Source organism: Camelina sativa, chromosome 12 (assembly GCF_030686135.1).
Source record: "Camelina sativa cultivar CO46 ecotype springtype chromosome 12, ASM3068613v1".
NCBI classification, from domain to species: domain Eukaryota; kingdom Viridiplantae; phylum Streptophyta; class Magnoliopsida; order Brassicales; family Brassicaceae; genus Camelina; species Camelina sativa.
In genome coordinates this window covers 27,963,177-27,983,670 of record NC_141891.1, presented here as the reverse complement: position 1 = coordinate 27,983,670, position 20,494 = coordinate 27,963,177, and the positions used below count along the sequence as shown (strand labels likewise).

General features: G+C 44.2%; 2 protein-coding genes, 1 non-coding gene and 1 pseudogene across 4 annotated transcripts; 1 reads left to right on the top strand and 3 right to left on the bottom strand.

Moving 5' to 3' along the window:
* Positions 1–5,516: 5,516 nt before the first annotated feature.
* LOC147930967 (small nucleolar RNA R71) lies at positions 5,517–5,623 on the bottom strand. The gene has a single exon (XR_015576781.1). It is a non-coding gene; the product is annotated as a small nucleolar RNA R71 (small nucleolar RNA).
* Positions 5,624–6,149: 526 nt separating this feature from the next.
* On the bottom strand, positions 6,150–8,201 carry LOC147930966 (uncharacterized). Its single transcript, XM_087479266.1, has 2 exons — positions 7,946–8,201; positions 6,150–7,651 (listed from the first exon to the last, which is right to left on the bottom strand). The coding sequence occupies exon 2, from the start codon at positions 7,201–7,203 to the stop codon at positions 6,523–6,525; it is 681 nt and encodes a 226-aa protein (XP_087335392.1). The 5' UTR covers positions 7,204–7,651; positions 7,946–8,201; the 3' UTR covers positions 6,150–6,522.
* On the bottom strand, positions 8,093–11,107 carry LOC147930965 (uncharacterized; annotated as a pseudogene). Its single transcript, XR_015575030.1, has 4 exons — positions 9,790–11,107; positions 9,336–9,708; positions 8,325–9,045; positions 8,093–8,230 (listed from the first exon to the last, which is right to left on the bottom strand). The product of XR_015575030.1 is annotated as an uncharacterized LOC147930965 (transcript).
* A 7,860-nt stretch (positions 11,108–18,967) lies between these two features.
* LOC147930964 (uncharacterized) lies at positions 18,968–19,501 on the top strand. Its single transcript, XM_087477111.1, has one exon. It carries the CDS (start codon positions 18,968–18,970, stop codon positions 19,499–19,501), a length of 534 nt encoding a protein of 177 aa, XP_087333237.1.
* The last annotated feature ends 993 nt before the right edge of the window (positions 19,502–20,494 follow it).

The following is a 20,494-nucleotide window of genomic DNA, read 5'->3' as shown; positions in this document are numbered from 1 at the left end:
GCTTCTATAACGGTTGACTTAATTCCGTTAACGTGGACTGTGCAATTGGCTCGATTTTGTGAGTACAGGTATGAAATGTGAAATGTCTTATGGTACATGTTTAAATTGGCACTTCTTGTTTGTACAGGTAACAATTCGTACTTTTGGAGTATGTACGGGTACGCCAGGACAAAGCCCCACCCTCCGCCACCTGGAAAACCTCATCAGGGCGTTCAGCCTGGTTTTCAAAAACACGGGCGTTTCGAGCTTTCCAAATATACCACATTAGCCAAGAAAAAACCTGAACCTATGAACCCGGACTTATGGGATCTAGAAAATGATCAACATTAGCATATACAGAGTTCGTCGGAAAGAGTTGCGGCCCTACTGGTACATGAGCTAAAGCCCAGGCTTGTCGGGCCGGCAGGCATAGAAAGATGGCATGATTTATATCTTCCTCCTCCATCCTGCACCGTGTACAAACGACATCACAACTCAATCCCTCACGATGCAAATTAGCCGATACCGAAATACAACCCGATAAAACTTGCCACATAAAATGTTGTAGTTTTGGTGGACATTTTACTTGCCAAACCCTAGCAAGAAGGGGAGTGATTGCTGGACCAGATCCGAATGCCTGAAAAGGACCTTGGACATCCAAACGTTCCGTCTCAAACCCAGATTTTACCGTATATTTCCCAGTTTTAGTAAGGTGCCATCCTAAATAATCTGCCTTGGAACAGCTGCTTGGAGGAATTGCCTCTATCAAAGCGACATCCACATGATCAAAATGCTCAGTAAGCAGATCCTTTCGCCAAGAATTCGTTCGTCAATCAATCAAATCAGGTAACCGGAGATTTGGGTCCTTAAAAGGACCGTTACTTAAGGCTGGTCTCGGGAATTGAGCCGGAACCCAGGGATCAGACCATATCGAAATGGAGGTCCCTGAGCCAACCCATGTAATTAGCCCTTTTTCACCAGAGAGCGAGCAAATACGATACTCCTCCACCCATACGAGGGTGAATAAGACCGTATTGGATCTATAGGATCGGAGTTCCAATAATACCTACTTTTAAAACCCTTGCAAACAGTGAGTGCAGACAATCTATCAATCGCCATAACTGCTTAGCCAGCAAAGCCGTGTTAAAATCATCAACAATCTATCAATCGCCATAACTTCTTAGATTTACTTGTTTTGACTAGTTGTCATTTTTTTCCGCCCTCCACTTAACATGAAACAAATTGTTGTGGTCTCCCTGAATTATGTCATACGTCGGTATCCAAAGTTTAATGACGAATTATACACAAAAGCAACATCATGGTTGATTTTATCTTGTGAAATATACAATTGATAAATTATCATTATTGATGTAATCATCAAAATAGTAAAATTCTCCCTTACCCCAATATGTTTTTGGAGATGTTAGTTATCAGGAATAACAAAAAAAAATTGGCCCATATGGTCAAACAAATAGGATCAGGATTCATGATTTTTGAGTCGAAAGCTGAAACATCAATATTGTAACCACGATTGTTCACCTCGGGATAACGGACTAAGGCCCAGACAAAACAATCGAATTGGGCCAAAGCCATGATTCGGATTGGTCCACTAAGCCTGATAGAAGGTTTGGAGCAGAGAGAAGTACCCCTCGATTCAGTTCATAGTTCGGAATCGGTCAAAGATTCCCGCAATTAATCGAATTGATTAGGATGCGAGGATTACACAGTGAATTGATTTGGCATTGATTGTAATAGACTGATATAAATACGAAAGAATGGGGACTGTAATGGGGGTCGAAAATTTTTCTCTGAAGCAATAATACACATTTCATTTTCTACAACACTTTGTCTCTAGATTTAGTTCGGAATTATAACGGTGGTAGGTTCCTTCGTTCATAAATAATTTGGAAGGAGAATTTAGTTTCAGTTCTCACATTTGGCGCTAGAATGAGGGGGGCTCTATCACCTACACTCCATATAGTTCCGACGTTTTTCCCAAATCTTCATCGTTCAACTCTGCTATGGCCCACGAATCTGCCAATCAGGTAACTTTGGAGTCTATCCAAAAACTTTTGCAGGATTTGACCGAAAAATTTTACCGTCAGCAAGCAACTGTTGTCACCTTTTCTGAGCGCCTTGATAGCTTGGAAGGACGAGTCTTCACTCGTCTGGAAGCAGTTGCCAGCTCGGTCGTTGATCTCTCGGCTTCTCACCGCGCATATGCTGATCGCGTGGACCTTCTTTCTACCGATCAAAATCCGCGGAGGCGTGCTCTAGACTTCACTGGCATAGCTCCGCCATTCACTCTGCAGCAGGCGACGACAACAACAACTCCAGGTCATACCACCTCCCAGACTACGCCACTACCAGTCGGGGATGGCCATGCCCCGTTCCAACTCGAGGCCGCTGGTCCTTTGGTACTCCCAATTCAGGTACCTCCTCCCGTAGGAGGGAATGTCCTTCAGGAAAACCTGACTTCGGGTACTTCAACCAATCTCGAGCTTCATTGGATGCAGGGCAAGATCCTTGACATGCGATTCAGAATGCACAGTGCGACCACTTCAGCACCGGATATTTTTCAGGTAATTGAAGAATCAAAGCGGACTCCATTCTCAGCTTAGATAGTCGGAGTCCGTGTGAAGGATACATGAAAGATTAAATTTTTGAGCTATGAAATGAAAGGAGATCCGACGACGCATCTCAAAACTTTCCTGCTCACGGCTAGCCGTGTGGACCTAGAACCTCATGAAGCTGATGCCGATTACTTTAAGCTGTTTGACGAAACTTTCTACGGACCCGCTCTGCTTTGGTTCACGTCCTTAGCAGCTGGCTCCATTAACAATTTTACGGAGCTATCCACATCCTTTGTCAAGCAATACTCGAGCTTGATGGAAACAGCGGTTATTGATGCTCAACTGTGGAATCTAACTCAGACGGCAGGAGAATCACTTCGTTCATATATAACCAAGTTCAAAGAAATCCAAGTCCAGATTCTGGGACTTTCGGACTCAACCGCCCTGGCCGCCCTAAAGAATGGCCTCTAGCACGAGTCCCGCTTCCGAGAAGAATTGACTGTGAATAGGTTTGCCACCATCCAGGATGCTCTGCATCAATCTTCGAACTGGATAGTTACCGAGAAAGAAAAAGCGGCAGCGGCTTAGAAGCATAAAGCAATATCGAAGCCCCGTTTCGAGACGCCGGCCAAGAAGACACCCCAGCAGCTCCAAAGTATGGGCTCGGGGTCTTCGCAGTTGACAAGTCACCACATAAAGGGTCCCCTAGGGGATCACCTTCCAAGCCACCATTCTCACCGTGCTCCAAAAGCGGAGTCTTCCAAGCAACAAATGTGTTTGGGATGAGAACGCTGATAACTCTCTAATTTACAAGTTTTTAGCATACTTTTTGTACATATTTTGCATTGTTTATACCCTTACCTTAGCATTTTTAGGTCATTAACTGTAGGAATTCACTTTTAGGCCATTTAGGGTGTTGAATTCTTGCATTTGCATACTTTGGATGAAAACAGGTGCTTTAGAGCCTAAAATGGAGAGAAACAAGGAAAAATTCGAGCATGTACCCAAAGGAACCATCGAGCTGGAAGAACAGTCCGAACCCCAACACGATCGAGGAGGATTCAAGAACAGGAAGAACAATCCGAAGATCTACCCGAGGAGTAACCCGACCATATCCTCGTGCACCCTATCGAGTAGACCCTCATGCAAGACTGGGAAGCTAGGTCAAAGGGGTTTTCATATATAAACCCCCCTCTTCTTCCTCGCAAACGAGCACGCCGCAGACCCTCAAACCAGAGAGCGAGAGCATCTGAGAGAGATCTAAAGCGACTCAAAACACTTTTCACTTTAGTTAGGATTTATTTCATATCTTTTTGTTATTTCTTTAGATTTCTACTTTGCACTCTTTATTCTCTACTCTATCTTTTAATACAATGCAATTTTCGTTCATATATGCTTTTATGTTTCTTGTAATTATTTCCGAGTAGTGTAGTAAAGTTTCTAGGGATAGGATAGATGATTTTGTGTTCTTGATCGTTTAGGATGTCTTAGTTTGATTGTATATGTTTTATAGATTCCCTTCTAGGTCGGTGTTCTTAATGCTATCAAGAAACCGAGAGGGTGAGATTAGATCTAAGGTGTTTTACCACCGAGAGGTATAGATGAAATGCTTGAATCAATCGATGCTAGAGATTTACTCACTTAGCCTAAGAGATTTGATGAGTAAGGGGTTTATTGACAATAATGAATCGGTTCTTATTGCCTGCTTGGTCATGTTTCTCCAAAGAGAGTTGGGTAGGGGAGTGATCAAGGTTAATTGTTTCTATCACGAGAGTGTTTTAACAAGGTTTTAGAGATTCATTGTCTAGGGTATATTTGCTTGAGGCATGTAAAACATCTATATTGGTCAGGAACACTTAGGAGTCGATTACCCCATCCTTAGAAGCTTTCGTATTTTATTTGCTTGCATTTTATTTCATTACTTGATCACCTGCTTCGAGTAACCCATCGAGTTGTTCATACCTTCTTTGCTTACTCGATCACCCCACCCGATCCTGTACTTTAACTCTTGCATCGAGTGCTTAGGTCGTGTGGTTTCTTGTTTATATTCTTTTCTTTTATTATTTTAGAATTGTTAGACAAAACCCCATTATTGCTTGGCTTGACTTGCATTGTTCTGATTGCATCCTACCTGCTAGCATAAACAACCATTTGGATTGATAACCCTTTGTACTACAACTGCATAGGGAATTGATACCCTGGGGGAAATCCGCTTATCAATTTGGCGTTGTTGCCATTTGGTTAAATTTAATTTTGCTACGTTTAGGATTTTAGCACTTGCTATATCAAGTTCTGTTATCTACATTGGTTCGAAATCTGACTTGTTTGCTTTCATGTTCGTCCGTTTTGCATTTCAGGTACAACCCAAATACCCACCCGACCCGTCACTCGATCACTTGGATTGGGTTGACCCTCGTGTACACACTCGGTCACCTGCTTGTGCATGCAAATGTGATCCGAGGGTAACCAATAATTGAGTCCTTTCATGGACAACATCGACAGACCAAGGTTACTTCGTCAACAACAAGCTCAACAACCGCAACCACCAACAATTGAGGAGACAATGAACAATGAAAATGGTCCACTAGCTCCTCAAGCAAGGACCTACATCGGAGCAGGGATGCTCCATCTACTCATACTCGAAGGAATGGCATTGTACCACCTGCTTTCCAGAACAACAATTTTGAGATCAAGAGTAGTCTCATCCAAATGATACAAAGCAACAAGTTTCATGGATTGCCAATGGAGGACCCATTGGATCATCTGGATGAATTTGATAGGCTATGTAGTCTCACCAAGATAAATGGAGTTAGTGACGATGGATTCAAACTCTAGCTTTTCCCATTCTCTTTGGGAGACAAAGCACATATCTGGGAGAAATCACTCCCGAAGGAGTCCATCACCACTTCGGAAGCGTGCAAGAAGGCGTTTCTGGCCAAATTCTTCTCCAACTCCAGAACCGCAAGGCTGCGAAATGATATTTCCAGCTTTGTTCAGAAGAACAATGAGACGTTCAGTGAAGCTTGGGAACATTTCAAGGGGTACACTACCAGATGTCCTCATCATGGCTTCAGCAATGCTTCATTGCTAAGTACACTTTATAGATGAGTGGTCCCCAGGATACGGATGTTGCTGGACACCGCAAGCAATGGTAACTTCCTCAACAAGGATGTTGATGAAGGTTGGGACCTAGTGGAGAACTTGGCTCAGTCTGATGGGCATTATAATGAGGAATACGATCACACTGTGCGATCTACTAGAGAGGAAGATACCAAGTACAAGAGAGACATGATGATAGACTCCTGGTGAGGAATCTGCTCCCAAGAACACACTCGCAAGGCTTTGAAGGAGATGGATCGGACTGATGAAGATCAAGAGACCAAAGATGCAATAGATCGGACAAATGGAAGGTGAAGGGGGTTGATCATGCAGCGGATTGAAAGAGATGGAATGGTGAAATGATGCAGCGGATAGAAAAGGGGATTGAAGTGAACTTCTAAGAGAGATGAAAATCTCTTAGACTTCAGGCTCGAATTCAACTTAGATATGACACACTAAGAAGAAGACAAGTTGAGAAGATATTACACACTTCTCAGATCAAACAAGTAAAAGAAAGGTTTTTGATTAAAATGTTTGATGAGAAACAAATGAGAGATACAAGGTCTTTAAATAGGAGAAGGGGAACGAAGGAGAAGGATCTAGAAGAGAAGAGGTGGAGCTCATGCAAGAGTCCACACTCATGCAAGCTCATGCACAAAGTCTTGGAAATTACAAAGCAATAAATGCAAAGTTTGAATGAGAAAGAGATAGAAAATGGGCCAAGGCCTTTGTGGGGAACCTTGGACCACGAATTGGGCTGGCAAAGGGGCTTGAGAATGTTACTTAGGCCTCATTAAAAACCTTTTCAAGAAAACCCAATAGGACAAAACTTGACCAAGGGAAAAAGAGCACCAAAGTAACACTTTACCCTTTACCGAGCACCTTGAGCTGTGAGCAAAGTCATAGTGGTTTGAGCCACGTCTTCTTGGTTCTTGTTCAGCTCCTTGAGTAGTCCAGTGATGACTTGGTTGAACCTCTTGGACCGTGACCTGGTTATAGGACCCGCCGGGACAATCAGTGCTTCCTCCGATGCTTCTGCTGGTACAAGTTGTTCCTCCGGAGCTTCCTCTGGTTCAAGCTGGTCCTCCGGTGCTTCCTTTTGTTCAAGCTGCTCCTCAAGTTCGTGTGGTTGAGTGGAGCTGTCCATGGTCTCATCATCCTCTCCCACTTGAAAAGGATTTGACCTCAAATCCGAATTATCTGCACAATAAGGAAGAAGATCAGAAACGTTGAAACTGCCACTAACTTTGTACTTACCTTGGAGGTCGAGTTGGTAGGCATTGTTGTTGATTCTTTTGATCACTGTGAATGGTCCATCAATCCTCGGCATTAGCTTGGATGCTCGCTCCTCCGGGAAACGCTCCTTCCGAAGATGAACCCACACTTGATCACCCTCATTGAAGATGACCTCTCTACGCCCTTTGTTTGCATATTTCTCATACAGCTTCGTCCGGGCCTCCAAATTCTCCTTAGCTTTTTTGTGAACCTGTTTAACTAAATCGGCCTTTTTCTTGCCATCAAGACTTGTTCTCACACTCAAAGGTAAAGGCATTAGATCCAAAGGAGAAGTGGGGTTGAACCCATAAACAATTTCAAATGGAGAAAACTAAGTCGCAGAATGCATAGAATGATTATAAGCAAATTCTACATGCGGCAAGCAATCCTCCCAAGTCTTAAGGTTCTTCTTGATAAGCACACGCAACAATGTGGACAAGGTTCTATTGACAATTTCAGTTTGACCATCTGTTTGCGGATGACATGTAGTAGAGAAAAGCAATCTAGTTCCTAGCTTAGACCACAAAGTTTTCCAAAAATAACTAAGGAACTTAGTATCACGGTCAGAAACTATGGTCTTAGGTATGCCATGCAAACGAACAACTTCCCTAAAGAACAAGCTAGCAACATGAGATGCATCATCAGTTTTATGACAGAGAATGAAATGCGCCATTTTAGAAAAGCGATCAACCACCACAAAAATAGAATCCTTACCAGCCCTAGTCCTAGGCAATCCAACCACAAAATCCATAGATATATCAGTCCAAGGATGCAAAGGAATAGGTAAAGGGGTATACAAACCGTGGGACTGAACCTTAGCCTTAGCTTGTTTACAAGTCGCACACTGTTCGCAAAGTCGTTCAACATCTCGTTTCATGTGCGGCCAGTGGAAATGTTCTTGCATCACCTTATAAGTCTTAGCAACTCCAAAGTGACCCATTAGACCACCTCCATGTGCTTCCCTTAAAAATAATTCTCTCAAAGAAGAGTGAGGCACACAAAGTTTATTTTCAAAGAACAAGTAACCCTCACGGCGATAATATTTCCCAAAAGCAAACTTCTCACAAGATTTAAATATTTTGCTAAAATCAGAATCATCAGCATATAAGTCCTTTATTTACTCAAAACCAAGCAATCTTGCATCCAAAGAAGTAAGCAAAACATACCTGCGAGATAATGCGCTCGGACCAAAGCGTAAAGCTCTTTGTCGTAGGTCGGATAATTGAGTGTAGCTCCTCCAAGTTTCTCACTGAAGAAAGCTATGGGCTTATGATCCTGCATCAAAACAGCTCCAATACCTATCCCTGAGGCATCACACTCAATTTCAAAAGTTTTCATAAAATTTGGAAGAATTAAAACAGGGGAATTAGTGAGCTTCTCTTTCAAAGCCTGGAATACATTTTCTTGTGCAGCTTCCCATTTGAAACCAACTTCCTTTTTAATCACTTCCGTGAGTGGGGCGGCAATAGTGCTGAAGTCCTTGACAAACCGTCGGTAGAACCCTGCTAGGCCATGAAAGCTCCTCACCTCACTCACATTGGTAGGACTCTGCCAATCTCTGATTGCCTTGACTTTCTCCTCATCAACCTTGATTCCATCTGCACTCACAACAAAGCCTAGGAAAACAAGATTATCTGTGCAAAAGGTGCACTTCTTATAGTTCGCATAAAGTTTTTCCTTGCGAAGCAAATCCAAAACAAGTCTAAGATGCATGACATGATCTTCTAAGTTCTTGCTATAAACCAAATTGTCATCAAAATAGACCACAACAAATACACCAATATGCTTCCTAAGGACATGATTCATCAATCTCATGAAAGTGCTAGGCGCATTAGTTAACCCAAACGGCATGACTAACCATTCATATAACCCTTGTTTGGTTTTAAAAGCCGTTTTCCACTCATCACCTTCTTTCATACGGATTTAATGATATCCACTTTTAAGATCAATCTTAGAAAAGATGCTAGAGCCATGCAATTCATCAAGCATATCATCTAATCTATGGATAGGATGGCGATACTTAACCGTTATGTTGTTGATGGCTCGGCAGTCCACGCACATTCGCCAACTCCCATCTTTCTTAGGTACTAGCAACACTGGAACGGCACATGGACTAATGCTTTCTCGAATATGTCCTTTGTCCATCAGCTCGTTCACTTGTCTTTCAAGCTCCTTGGTTTCGGTTGGGTTGGTGCGGTAAGCTGGTCGGTTTGGTAAAGCGGCTCCCGGCACAAAGTCGATTTGATGCTCGATCCCTCGGATTGGTGGCAGACCAATGGGATTATCCTCCGGAAACACATCATTATATTCTTGCAAAACCAACTCAACTTTACTCGGTAGCACTGGTTCGGGGTTAGTAGAACAAGCAAGAGTTTCTTTATAAACAAATAGCAAACTATTATGACTTACCTTGCTCTTACCCTTGTTATCGGTTGGTTCAGTTTGTTTGGCGGTTCGTTGTTTCATGCTAAGCTGATCTAGATAGACCTCATGCGGCGTCATGGGAATGAGAGTCGTCTTGCGGCCATTGTGTTCAAAGGTGTGTCGGTTGGTGAAGCCATCATGGTGAACTTGTCGGTCTGATTGCCATGGACGTCCAAGAAGAATGTGGCTAGCGTCCATCGGAAGTATGTCACACATGATTTTGTCCTGATACTTACCAATAGAAAGCGGCACCTTGACTTGCTCCTTAACGGACATCTCACCTTTTTCGTTGAGCCATTGAAGCGCATATGGTTTTGGATGTTTGAGCACTTCTAAGCCAAGCTTTTCCACCATAGTCCTGCTTGCAACGTTAGTACAACTTCCACCATCAATAATCAAGCTACATACCTTGTCTTTGACAATACATCGCGTGTGGAACAAGTTTTTCCTTTGTGCTTGCTCCTCTGATTTGGTTAGAACACTCAACGATCTCCTAGCAACAAGCAGCTCTCCTTTAGCTGGGGCTTCAAAACCCTCTTCCACAGAGTCGTTTTCCGAACGCTCTTCTTCAGACTCTACCTCGCCATTATCTTTAAGAAACATGATCCTTTTGTTGACACATTCGCTTGCGTAATGCCCAAGTCCTTGACACTTAAAGCAACGAATATCCCTTGTCCTCGTGATCACTTCCTTACCCTTACCTTTCGGGTCTGACTCAAATGGCTTTGGCTTGACGAATGGCTTGTAATCCTTCCGGTAGCCGGGCTTGTCCTCCTTTTGATAACTTGACTTTCCTGAGCTGTAGCTGGTCTTAGCGGTGCTGTAGCTGGATCGAGAGTTCTTCCTCTTGATTTGCTGTTCGAACATGACAGCTTTGTGAAGCATCTCCTCAATTTCCACATAATGGTGGGTTTCTAGACGGTCTTGGATTTCGCGGTTGAGACCTCCCATGAATCGCGACATCATAGTTTCTCCATCTTCATGAACATCAGCTCTTAGCAATAGGGTTTCCATTTCCTTGAAGTACTCTTCGACAGTCTTGCTTCCTTGAACTAAGTTCCTCAAACGTTGATGAAGATCGCGGTGATAATAACTCGGCACAAATCTCCTTCGCATGACGGTTTTCAGCTGGTTCCATGTATCGATCGACATGTCTCCGGTACGTCTGCGGCTGGTAACAAGCTGATCCCACCAACTTAGAGCATAGTCGTAGAACTCGGTTGCGGCAAGTTTAACTTTGTTGACCTCGGTGACCTCTTGACAAACAAACACTAACTCGATTTTCTGTTCCCACTCCAAGTAGGTATCCGGGTTGCTGGTTCCGTGAAAGGCTGGGATCTTGCACTTAAGACCTCATAACGGATCTCTTGGTACTGGACGTTCACGTCGACGCCTCCGCTGACTGCTGTGTGAAGAACCGTGGCTATAGTATCGCCTGGTTTCGTCGTCTTGCCTTGGTTCCTCCTGGTTCTGCCTTTGACGCTGATTTGCTTCCGGGTTTGGTTGATTCAAGTGCAGAACGCCAAGTCTAGCATCAAGCATGGTTGTCATAGCTGCGGTGACTGACTTAAGGATCTTCCTTTCAAGACTAGATGTAGATGACTCTTCCTCTTCTGATGTCACCATGGTACCTGAAAAGAAAAACAAAGATCCACCAGTAAATAGTTCTAAAAACACGTAAATGAAAACAGATCTGGAAAATTATGAAAACGAATCCAAAAATTGTCAAATCAATTTTCAAAAATACTATCCTCGTTCTTGGTTCTAAAACAGTTGAGTTTATAATTTTTGAACGAGTAAAACATTTTATAAAACTCTCGCAAGATGAACGACAGAACTGAAAATAAAAGAAAAGTGACGATTGGAATTCAAAACCTGATTGCAGAGTGGTTGCTCTGATACCACATGATAGACTCCTGGTGAGGAATCTGCTCCCAAGAACACACTCGCAAGGCTTTGAAGGAGATGGATCGGACTGATGAAGATCAAGAGACCAAAGATGCAATAGATCGGACAAATGGAAGGTGAAGGGGGTTGATCATGCAGCGGATTGAAAGAGATGGAATGGTGAAATGATGCAGCGGATAGAAAAGGGGATTGACGTGAACTTCTAAGAGAGATGAAAATCTCTTAGACTTCAGGCTCGAATTCAACTTAGATATGACACACTAAGAAGAAGACAAGTTGAGAAGATATTACACACTTCTCAGATCAAACAAGTAAAAGAAAGGTTTTTGATTAAAATGTTTGATGAGAAACAAATGAGAGATACAAGGTCTTTAAATAGGAGAAGGGGAACGAAGGAGAAGGATCTAGAAGAGAAGAGGTGGAGCTCATGCAAGAGTCCACACTCATGCAAGCGCATGCACAAAGTCTTGGAAATTACAAAGCAATAAATGCAAAGTTTGAATGAGAAAGAGATAGAAAATGGGCCAAGGCCTTTGTGGGGAACCTTGGACCACGAATTAGGCTGGCAAAGGGGCTTGAAAATGTTACTTAGGCCTCATTAAAAATCTTGTCAAGAAAACCCAATGGGACAAAACTTGACCAAGGAAAAAAGAGCACCAAAGTAACACTTTACCCTTTACCGAGCACCTTGAGCTGTGAGCAAAGTCATAGTGGTTTGAGCCACGTCTTCTTGGTTCTTGTTCAGCTCCTTGAGTAGTCCAGTGATGACTTGGTTGAACCTCTTGGACCGTGACCTGGTTATAGGACCCGCCGGGACAATCAGTGCTTCCTCCGATGCTTCTGCTGGTACAAGCTGTTCCTCCGGTGCTTCCTCTGGTTCAAGCTGGTCCTCCGGTTCTTCCTCTGGTTCAAGCTGCTCCTCAAGTTCGTGTGGTTGAGTGGAGCTGTCCATGGTCTCATCACATGAATGCCCTCAATGACAAGCTCGATAAACTAATCAACCAGCAGCAGCATGTTCATGCAATATCAGAGGAAGAGCAGTTTTTACAACAATATGGGGAGAATGTTCAAATAGAGGATGTGAACAACATCAACAACCAAGGAGGTTACAACAAAGGGTACAATAACTACAAGCCGAATTCGAATCTGTCTTACCGTAACCCGAATGTTGTCAATCCTCAAGACCAAACCTACCCATTAGCAGTTCAAGGGAACCAGGTCCAACATAAGCCTTTTGTTCAATACAATCAAGGTAATGCCACTAAGCAGTAGTATTCTGAAAATTACCCATTGCACCACCTGGATTCCAACAACAACAAGGCCTGCAGCACCAATCACAAGAAGCCGACCTACGCGGCCTAATTCAGCAGATGATTCAAAATCAGGCATTCGCTGCTATGGACACTGCAAAATGATTTGCGGAGATGAGCAACAAGATCGGTTCTGGATACAATGACTTGACTGCCAAGTATGATTTGCTCAATACTAAGCTGAGGTACCTTGAAGGCCACCACAACAACCAACCACCTCCAAAGATCAACCAGCTTCTAGGTAAAGCAGTTCAGAACCCTAAGGATTATGCCACTGCCCAAGCCATATTCCTTGATGATGACTATGAGGATTACCTCACTGAGGACAGTGATGTTCAAGATGGGGAGGATATGGATCACTATGAGATAAATGAGGCCAAGTACTACATATCCGAGTATGAACCCGAGCCTTCACCCGAGGAGACTGATCGAGTTGATGATCGAACACTGGTTCGAGAATCACAAACCAAAGAACCACCCGAGGCAGAACCCAATGACGTACCCGATGATGGTGATCGGATGATACATTGAGTAGATGTTCAGATGACAGATCAACCTCAACTATTTGTAGCAATAGAAGGGGAACTAGAGGAAAGGTTCAATGCTGGTTTTGACATCCAACTCGAGGCGCTTGCAGAGCGTATGGCCAAGCGTAAAGCTCCACCTCCTAAAATTTTGCCACCACATGAACTTCAAGAGGAAATCGCCAAGGATGCAGCTCAGCTGGAGATTGAGGTTAAGGAAGCTGTCAAGGAGATTGGGTATGAGATTCTCTGGAGTGGAGTGTGTTTAGATCCTGAGCTGCGAATCGAGGAGAAATTGGAAGATCCTGGCTCTTTTACTTTTCCATGCTCGATGGGACTTCGGATTTTCAAAAATTGCTTTTGTGACCTAGGAGCCTCAGTCAGCATCATGCCACTGTTAGTTGCCAACAAGTTGGGTTTCAGCAGAGTAGTCTGTATTTGGTTCTAGCTGATAGAACAATCAGACATCCGACTAGGATCCTGGAAAATTTGCCTCTCAGAATTGGAAGGGTGGAAGTCCCTACTGATTTCATGATCCTTGATATGGATAAGGAACCAGACGATCCACTGATCCTAGGGAGACCGTTCTTGGCAACAGTAGGTGCAGTGATTGAGGTGAAGCAGGGCAAGATAAGAATTGAGCATGGGGAGCACTTCAAGATGGAGTTTGATGTCAAGAAGGGAATTACGAGGTCAACTATTGATGGTCAAGATTTTTCCACCAAGACAAAGTAGAGAAAAGTCAAACATCTTGAAGAAGTCAACACCACATTTGCTGTGGAACCTGGACAAGACTTGGAGAATCCATCGAATCAGCCTGCTACAGTGGAGAGGATTCCAGAACCTCTCCCTCTTAATTCCCATGTTTAAAGAGCATGAAGAGTCAAGCTTAGTGATTTAAAACAAGCTCATTTGGGAGGAAATCCCAAAGGTATCCTTTATTTTGTTTTAAGTTTTATCTATTTATTCTACCTGATTTTCTATTTTTGCATATTTATTTATAAAAAAAAGGGGAAAAGTGAAAAAGAAAAATTTGAGGAACTCGAGGCTCAACCCGACACCATACTCAAGGCGCCTGATCGCGTTCCTACTCGGGTGGCGAGTGGAGTCCAAATTCCACAAACCAAGCCCACTCTCGGTGAAGCCCAAGCTGCTAACCCTACTCTATTTAAAGGGATTAAAACCCTTCTCCCTCTTCAGCACAAACCGATAAGTCTCTCAACCATAAAAGCTTTTTGTTTTCCTACTTTCTATTTTCTCTCAAGGGAATCGAGACTCCTTGATTTTTCGAGAACTAACCCTATTAATCTCGAAGTTTAGCTTTTCTTTCTTCTCATGGATTCGATAATGGAACCAAACATGAAAACCTACCAAAGGAAGGGAAGAAGATCAACCTCCGCCGCTGCTAGAACCAGAGGTGATGCCGTCAAACCTCGAGAATCCCAAGGAAGAGGAGACGTTCCTCATTCCCAACCGTTGGCTGGATTTTTCGCTTCTCCAACCCGATGCTCAACCCGATCCGGAATCCCAAGGAAGAGGAGACGTTCCTCATTCCCAACCGTTGGCTGAACTTTTCGCTTCTCCAACCCGATGCTCAACCCGATCCGGTGCTCGAGCAACCGATCGTGTAGACCACCGAGTTCGCTCACCAAGTCCGGTGGCGAGTGCTGTTCGCCGATCTCCTTGACGTAGGGACCTGTCTACATCCGAGAGAACTATTACCGACCCCATGGAGATCGATTCTGATTCTGGTGGAGGATAGCCAGAGGAGATCCAAACCTCGCGGTTAAGGAGCAGAGCTGTGGTTGCAAGAGGGAAGAGACCAGCTTCTGAGAAGGCTGAGAAAGTGGCTGAGATAGCGGCTGAAGAAGAAGATCAAGACACATAGGAGGAGAACCGTGACCAAGAGGAGGAGCAGAGAGACGCACACACCAAGCCTCGCGGAGATTGAAGCAGAAAGAGGTGGAGACTCCGGCCAAGCTCTTCAATGTTTTCTGCAAGATGTGTTTCGTTGGTACCCACTATCCTCACCGAGAAACGATGAAGCAGTTGGGAATCGCAAAAGATGTCGAGTTTCTGTTCGACATGTGCCACCTGGGCCAGATGATGCGAGCCAACGTTGAAGCTTATGAGGAGGAGACGGTCCACTTTCTCTCAACACTGAGGTTGCACTACTTTGAGGACCACCCGACCCTACTACCCGATGGGGGGATCGGGTTCATCACCTTCTCCCTGCGAAACAAGGAGTATCAGCTTACTTTCAAGGAGATGGAGAAGCTGTATGGTTTCAAGGCTGGGTTTGGAGAAGGCATGGAAGTGAGCAAGGAGGAAATGAAGTCCCTATTGCTGACAATAGGAGACAAGCTCTCCTACAAGTCTACAAGCTCAAAGTCTGCTCAAATAAGGAGCCTTGTTTTGAGGTATTCTCACAAGTCCCTCGCCTGCACTCTTTTTGCTAGAAAGGAGACTGGGAATGTGAATGACCATGAGCTCCAGCTGCTAGACATTGCCTTGTGTGGAGTTCTAGACAATGCTAGGGATGGTACACTGATAGTTGGAGATGTTGCGGATACTAGTATGGTCTTTGTGCTGCTCGATCAGTTCCTTTACCTCAAGTCATGGGCTATAAAGAGAAGAGAAGGGGGCGGGGAGATATCCATTGGAGGACTGGTTAAACCAATTTTGGTGGCTTGTGATGTACCTTTGAAGAGAGTGGTACACGATCCGAGATGGCTGGACATCGACTACCTCACACTGGCGAGATACCTGGCTTATGAGAAGCCAAACAACATGCTGCTCTTCAAGTTTGTCCATCCAACTGCTGCAGCCGCCCAAATAATCCTGCCCAATGTAATGTGCACCAAGGTCCGGCTAGGGGACAACATCGACTTCACACCACCTTTGGAGGAGCTGTACAATCCGGAGGAGGAATCTGAAGCTGAAGAGAGAGAACCAACTGGGCGAGGACAGGGAGACAGCCCGGATGATTATGACTTTGAGGAGTGTGTTTGCTCTCAAAAGCAACCTGTTGGAGTGAGGTTCGCTTCTCCCCACAAAAGGATCGGATGGCTGAAGAGGATGAACAAGTTTCTGGTGAGAAACGTGAAAGATCTTACCGGCTCAGTGAAGATGATGGGAGGTCAGATCAAGGAACTGCAAGACAAGGAAAGTTGTGCCTCAGTTCCTACCTCGGCATATGCACCAACATGGATGGGGAGAAGCGAACCGCTAGGAGGAATTCGAGGACTGACACCTCCAGAACCTCACAGAGCATCATCCTACGAGACCCAAGGTGAGGAGGATGTCACAAGACCTGAAGTATTGCGGAGAAGCTATTCAGACGCCTATCTGATGCCTAACCTGATGGGATACACGATGCCCTATCCGATGCACCCATCGAGCACACAATTGGGTGATTACTCAAAACTTTTCCCTCCGCCTTACCATATGCCATACACGATGCCATATTCGATGCACCCTGCGAGTGGCTATACGGTGATCACTCTGGACCTCTTCCACCATACCCATCGTATTACCTTATGTCCTACCCGATGATCTACAGGATGCCCCCACGATCAACCCCTCAGATGCTGGTCCGAGCAAGTCGTCCGTGCATATCACCGAGCTCTCTGATGAGCAAATACTGGCACCTGCTGAAGCTGGTGACAACCCTGGCTACACGTTGGCGAGTATGGAGGCTGCTACAACCTCCTTCTTCACCAACCCATGAGGTACCAAATTCATCCAACCTTTGTAAATAATATTGCATTTAGTTTTATTTCATTTTGTGTGATTCTTGGATTCTTTTTTCGACTTTCATTTACACAGAGACTGATCCCAAGTGGTTTAAAAACGCTGCTCTACACTGATCCCAAGTGGTAAGTGATCCTCGGTCAAAGAGATTTAGCCATCTCAAAGCCTTATCTCCTAAAGAGAATTGGAACAAAGTCAACATGAGGTAATCATATGGAACTCCATTAGACCTTGTCGTACTAGCCAATCTCTCAAAAGCTTCAATATGGTCCATAGGGCTCTCTGAGGCTAGTCCATGAAACACGCGATTCAGAACCAAATTGATGATACTATGCTTAATCTCGTAGTCTTGTCTCGCAGGAGCAGGAGGTTGAATCGCAGACCGATTCGCAAATAGCCTGTTGTGAGCATCTTCGTCGCTCAAGGTGGCTCGTCTTGCTGGTGGGTTCAGCTCAGCCGCATTTTGCTCTCGTGGAGCCTGAAATTGTGGAGCTGGGGGAGGTGGTGGAACAATAACCTCCTGAGGGTTAGGCTGATGACCATCTGGATTCTGTCCATCCTCCATCTTGCCAGCTTTAGCTTTCGCTTTTCTGTTTTCTCGTTCAAGTAGGGCTAACTCTACGTTTCGCAGATTACGCAAATCAGTAGGCTTGTGGCTTCTTGTTTGCATGCACCTAAAACACAAGAGAAAGAACAAAAGAACTAATTAGTAAATAAAAATAAAATAAATCTTAGACTAAATTTAAATCTAGAATCTCAAAGGCAACGTTTTGGTCCCCGGCAACGACGCCAATTTGATCAGAGGTCAATTAAAACCTAATGTGTACTCCACCACGATCTAGTGGTATCGTTGTAACACTTCAGGATCGAATCCATAGAGACCAAGCAATTGCACTATGAAATTATCAAGATCAAATATAGCTAAGACAAAAGAAGTTTGTGTTTGAAAGTCACTAACAAAGGAGTAAATGAAAGAGTGTTTTAACTCAATAAATAAAAGCATTGGGCGTTGGGAATCTATTAGGAGTTATGACCACTAATTCATATGATAAATTGGGAAAGCATTAGATACCGTTCTTGAACTCAAATCTCGAATGTACAACTAACCTACTGTCGCAGTATTAGTTATCTGTGCAAGGAATTGATTAAACTCTAAACCGTCGTTTGAATCTAGCAATCCTAGCGAGCAATAAGTTCAAGTTTAATTTTGTTCACAAGGTGCCTTAACTTCAACTTTCGTTGGCTAAAGATCACCTTGCTCACCTATGTTCATTTCAAGTAATTCAACAACACTTTTGATGCCTAGATGAATTAAACCTACAATCATAAACTAGGTAGCTAATCTAGTTTAAGCATTAAGAACAACAATAGAGGAAGAACACAATAGCTCAATCCCAAATCTAGCAACCTAAGTTTAGAGAATCATAAAACCCCTTTTGAAACCCGAAATCCAACAATAAAACTACTCAGACATGGAAATCAAAGAACAGAAAATCAAACATGTTTGAATTGCAAAGAGAAATAAAAGGGTTCAGAATTCTTCTCCAAAGGGTTAGAATGGATAGGAGATATTCTCCCAAAGCTTCAATACAGAATAGTCTCAGAAAAATAAAGCTTAGGTCTCTGGAGGCCGAGCCTCTAACTTAAATATCAAAATAAAACCCTAAAAGTTGGTTTAAACGAATAAGGAAAAGTTGCTTCGGGTACAGGACTTGTCGATCCTGAATGCGGATCAGCAGATCCTGGATGATTTTCTCTGTTTGTTTCATCTGCTTGCTAGTCCAATCAGTCTTCACCAAATTGGCTTCAGATGCTTGTTTTCATCCTTAAAACACTCAGTTTCCTTCCAAAGTGACCTAGAACCTGTAGAGACTTACAAAAGACTAAAAAGACTCTAAAAGCACACTTGGACCTAACAAAAGACTCAAAACAAGTGTAAAAACTATGGTTAAAATCCTACAAAATACAGTCACATCACAAACCTCTCTTCCTTTATGTAGCCGTTTCCACAAGCGCAGTAAGCGGAGTTTTAGTTCGCGAAGAAAGGGGGGAGCAGAAGCCAATCTTTTACATCAGTAAGTCTTTCACCGGAGCCGAGTCTAGGTACCCGATGATGGAAAAAATGGCTTTAGCAGTTATGATTTCAGCAAGGAAGCTGCGGCCATACTTTCAGTCTCATTCGATTGTTATCCTAACAACGCAGCCGCTTCGGACGGTGCTCCACAGCCCGAGCCAGTCCAGTAGATTGGCCAAGTGGTCAGTGGAACTTAATGAGTACGACATCGAATTTCGAACTCGAACTTGCACAAAAGCACATGTCCTAGCAGATTTCCTTATAGACCTCCCACTCGCTAGTTCGGTTGAAGATAACATGGATGTCCCATGGACTCTACACGTGGATGGCGCATCTTCCAAAACAGGGGCAAAAATTGGAGTTCGCCTTGTTTCTCCCACCAGCGAAGTGATTGAGCAATCGTTCCGCTTAGCCTTCAACGCATCCAACAATGAAGCTGAGAACGAGTCTTTCTTAGCCGGACTCAGACTCGTTGTAGGAATCGGTGTGCGGAAACTACGAGCTTTTCGCGATTCACAATTAGTTACCAACCAATTTCTGGGAGAGTACGAGACCAAGAACGGGCGCATGGAAGCCTACTGAGCTGCAGCCAAAGAATTGGTGGCAAAATTTGGTGATTACCAACCAATTTCTGGGAGAGTACGAGACCAAAGACGGGCGGATGGAAGCCTACTTAGCTGCGGCCAAAGAATTGGCAGAAATCACCAAGATCCTGCGAGGTGAAAACTCAGCTGCGGACGCCCTGGCATCGCTAGCTTCGACCTCGGACCCAACAACCACAAGAATAATCCCAGTAAAAGTTATCGAGTACCCGATCATACGATTAGAAAGCTCGCATGTCGTCACTAGGACAATGAGGAAGAAGATAGCCGGCGAAGAAGCAGCTCGCGCAACTTCTTCCAGCCCCTCACCCGAAGTAATTTCTCCGACCATGGTAGTCACTCATATGGACTATGACGAACAGGAAACCAGTACGGAAGTCCAGACTCCGGAGATACCTAGGTCACCATGCCCGGATCGAACCATCCTACCTGATAGGATTCTGAGCAACACGAACACTAACAATTGGGGGACAGGAGACTGGCGGAGCCCAATCTGAGCTTACTTGGAACGAGGCAAACTCCCAGCTGACAAGTGGGCGGCTAGAAAACTTAAAACTGTCAGTCCACGGTATTGCATCTATAACAGGTCCTTATCTAATGTGTGTTGCTGGCGAAGAACCCGTGACACTGATGCGAACTTTTCATAATGGGCCCAATGGAAACCACTCCGGAGGCTGGACCATGGCCTTCAAAATCAACTGGCAGGGGTACTTTTGGCCCACCATTGTTGCTGGCTGTGAGGATTACGCCCGAACTTGTGAAAAATGTCAAAAGCATGCTCCTTCAATTCACCAGCCTACCGAGCTCCTGTCCTCTGTGTCCCCACCTTATCCCTTCATGAGGTGGTCTATGGACATCATTGGCCCTTTACACCGAGGACCGGGGGTTCAGTACGTGCTGGCCCTTACTGATTATTTCTCCTAGTAGGTTGAAGCAGCGGCTTACGCAAAAGTGACAAGTGAGGAAGTAGAGT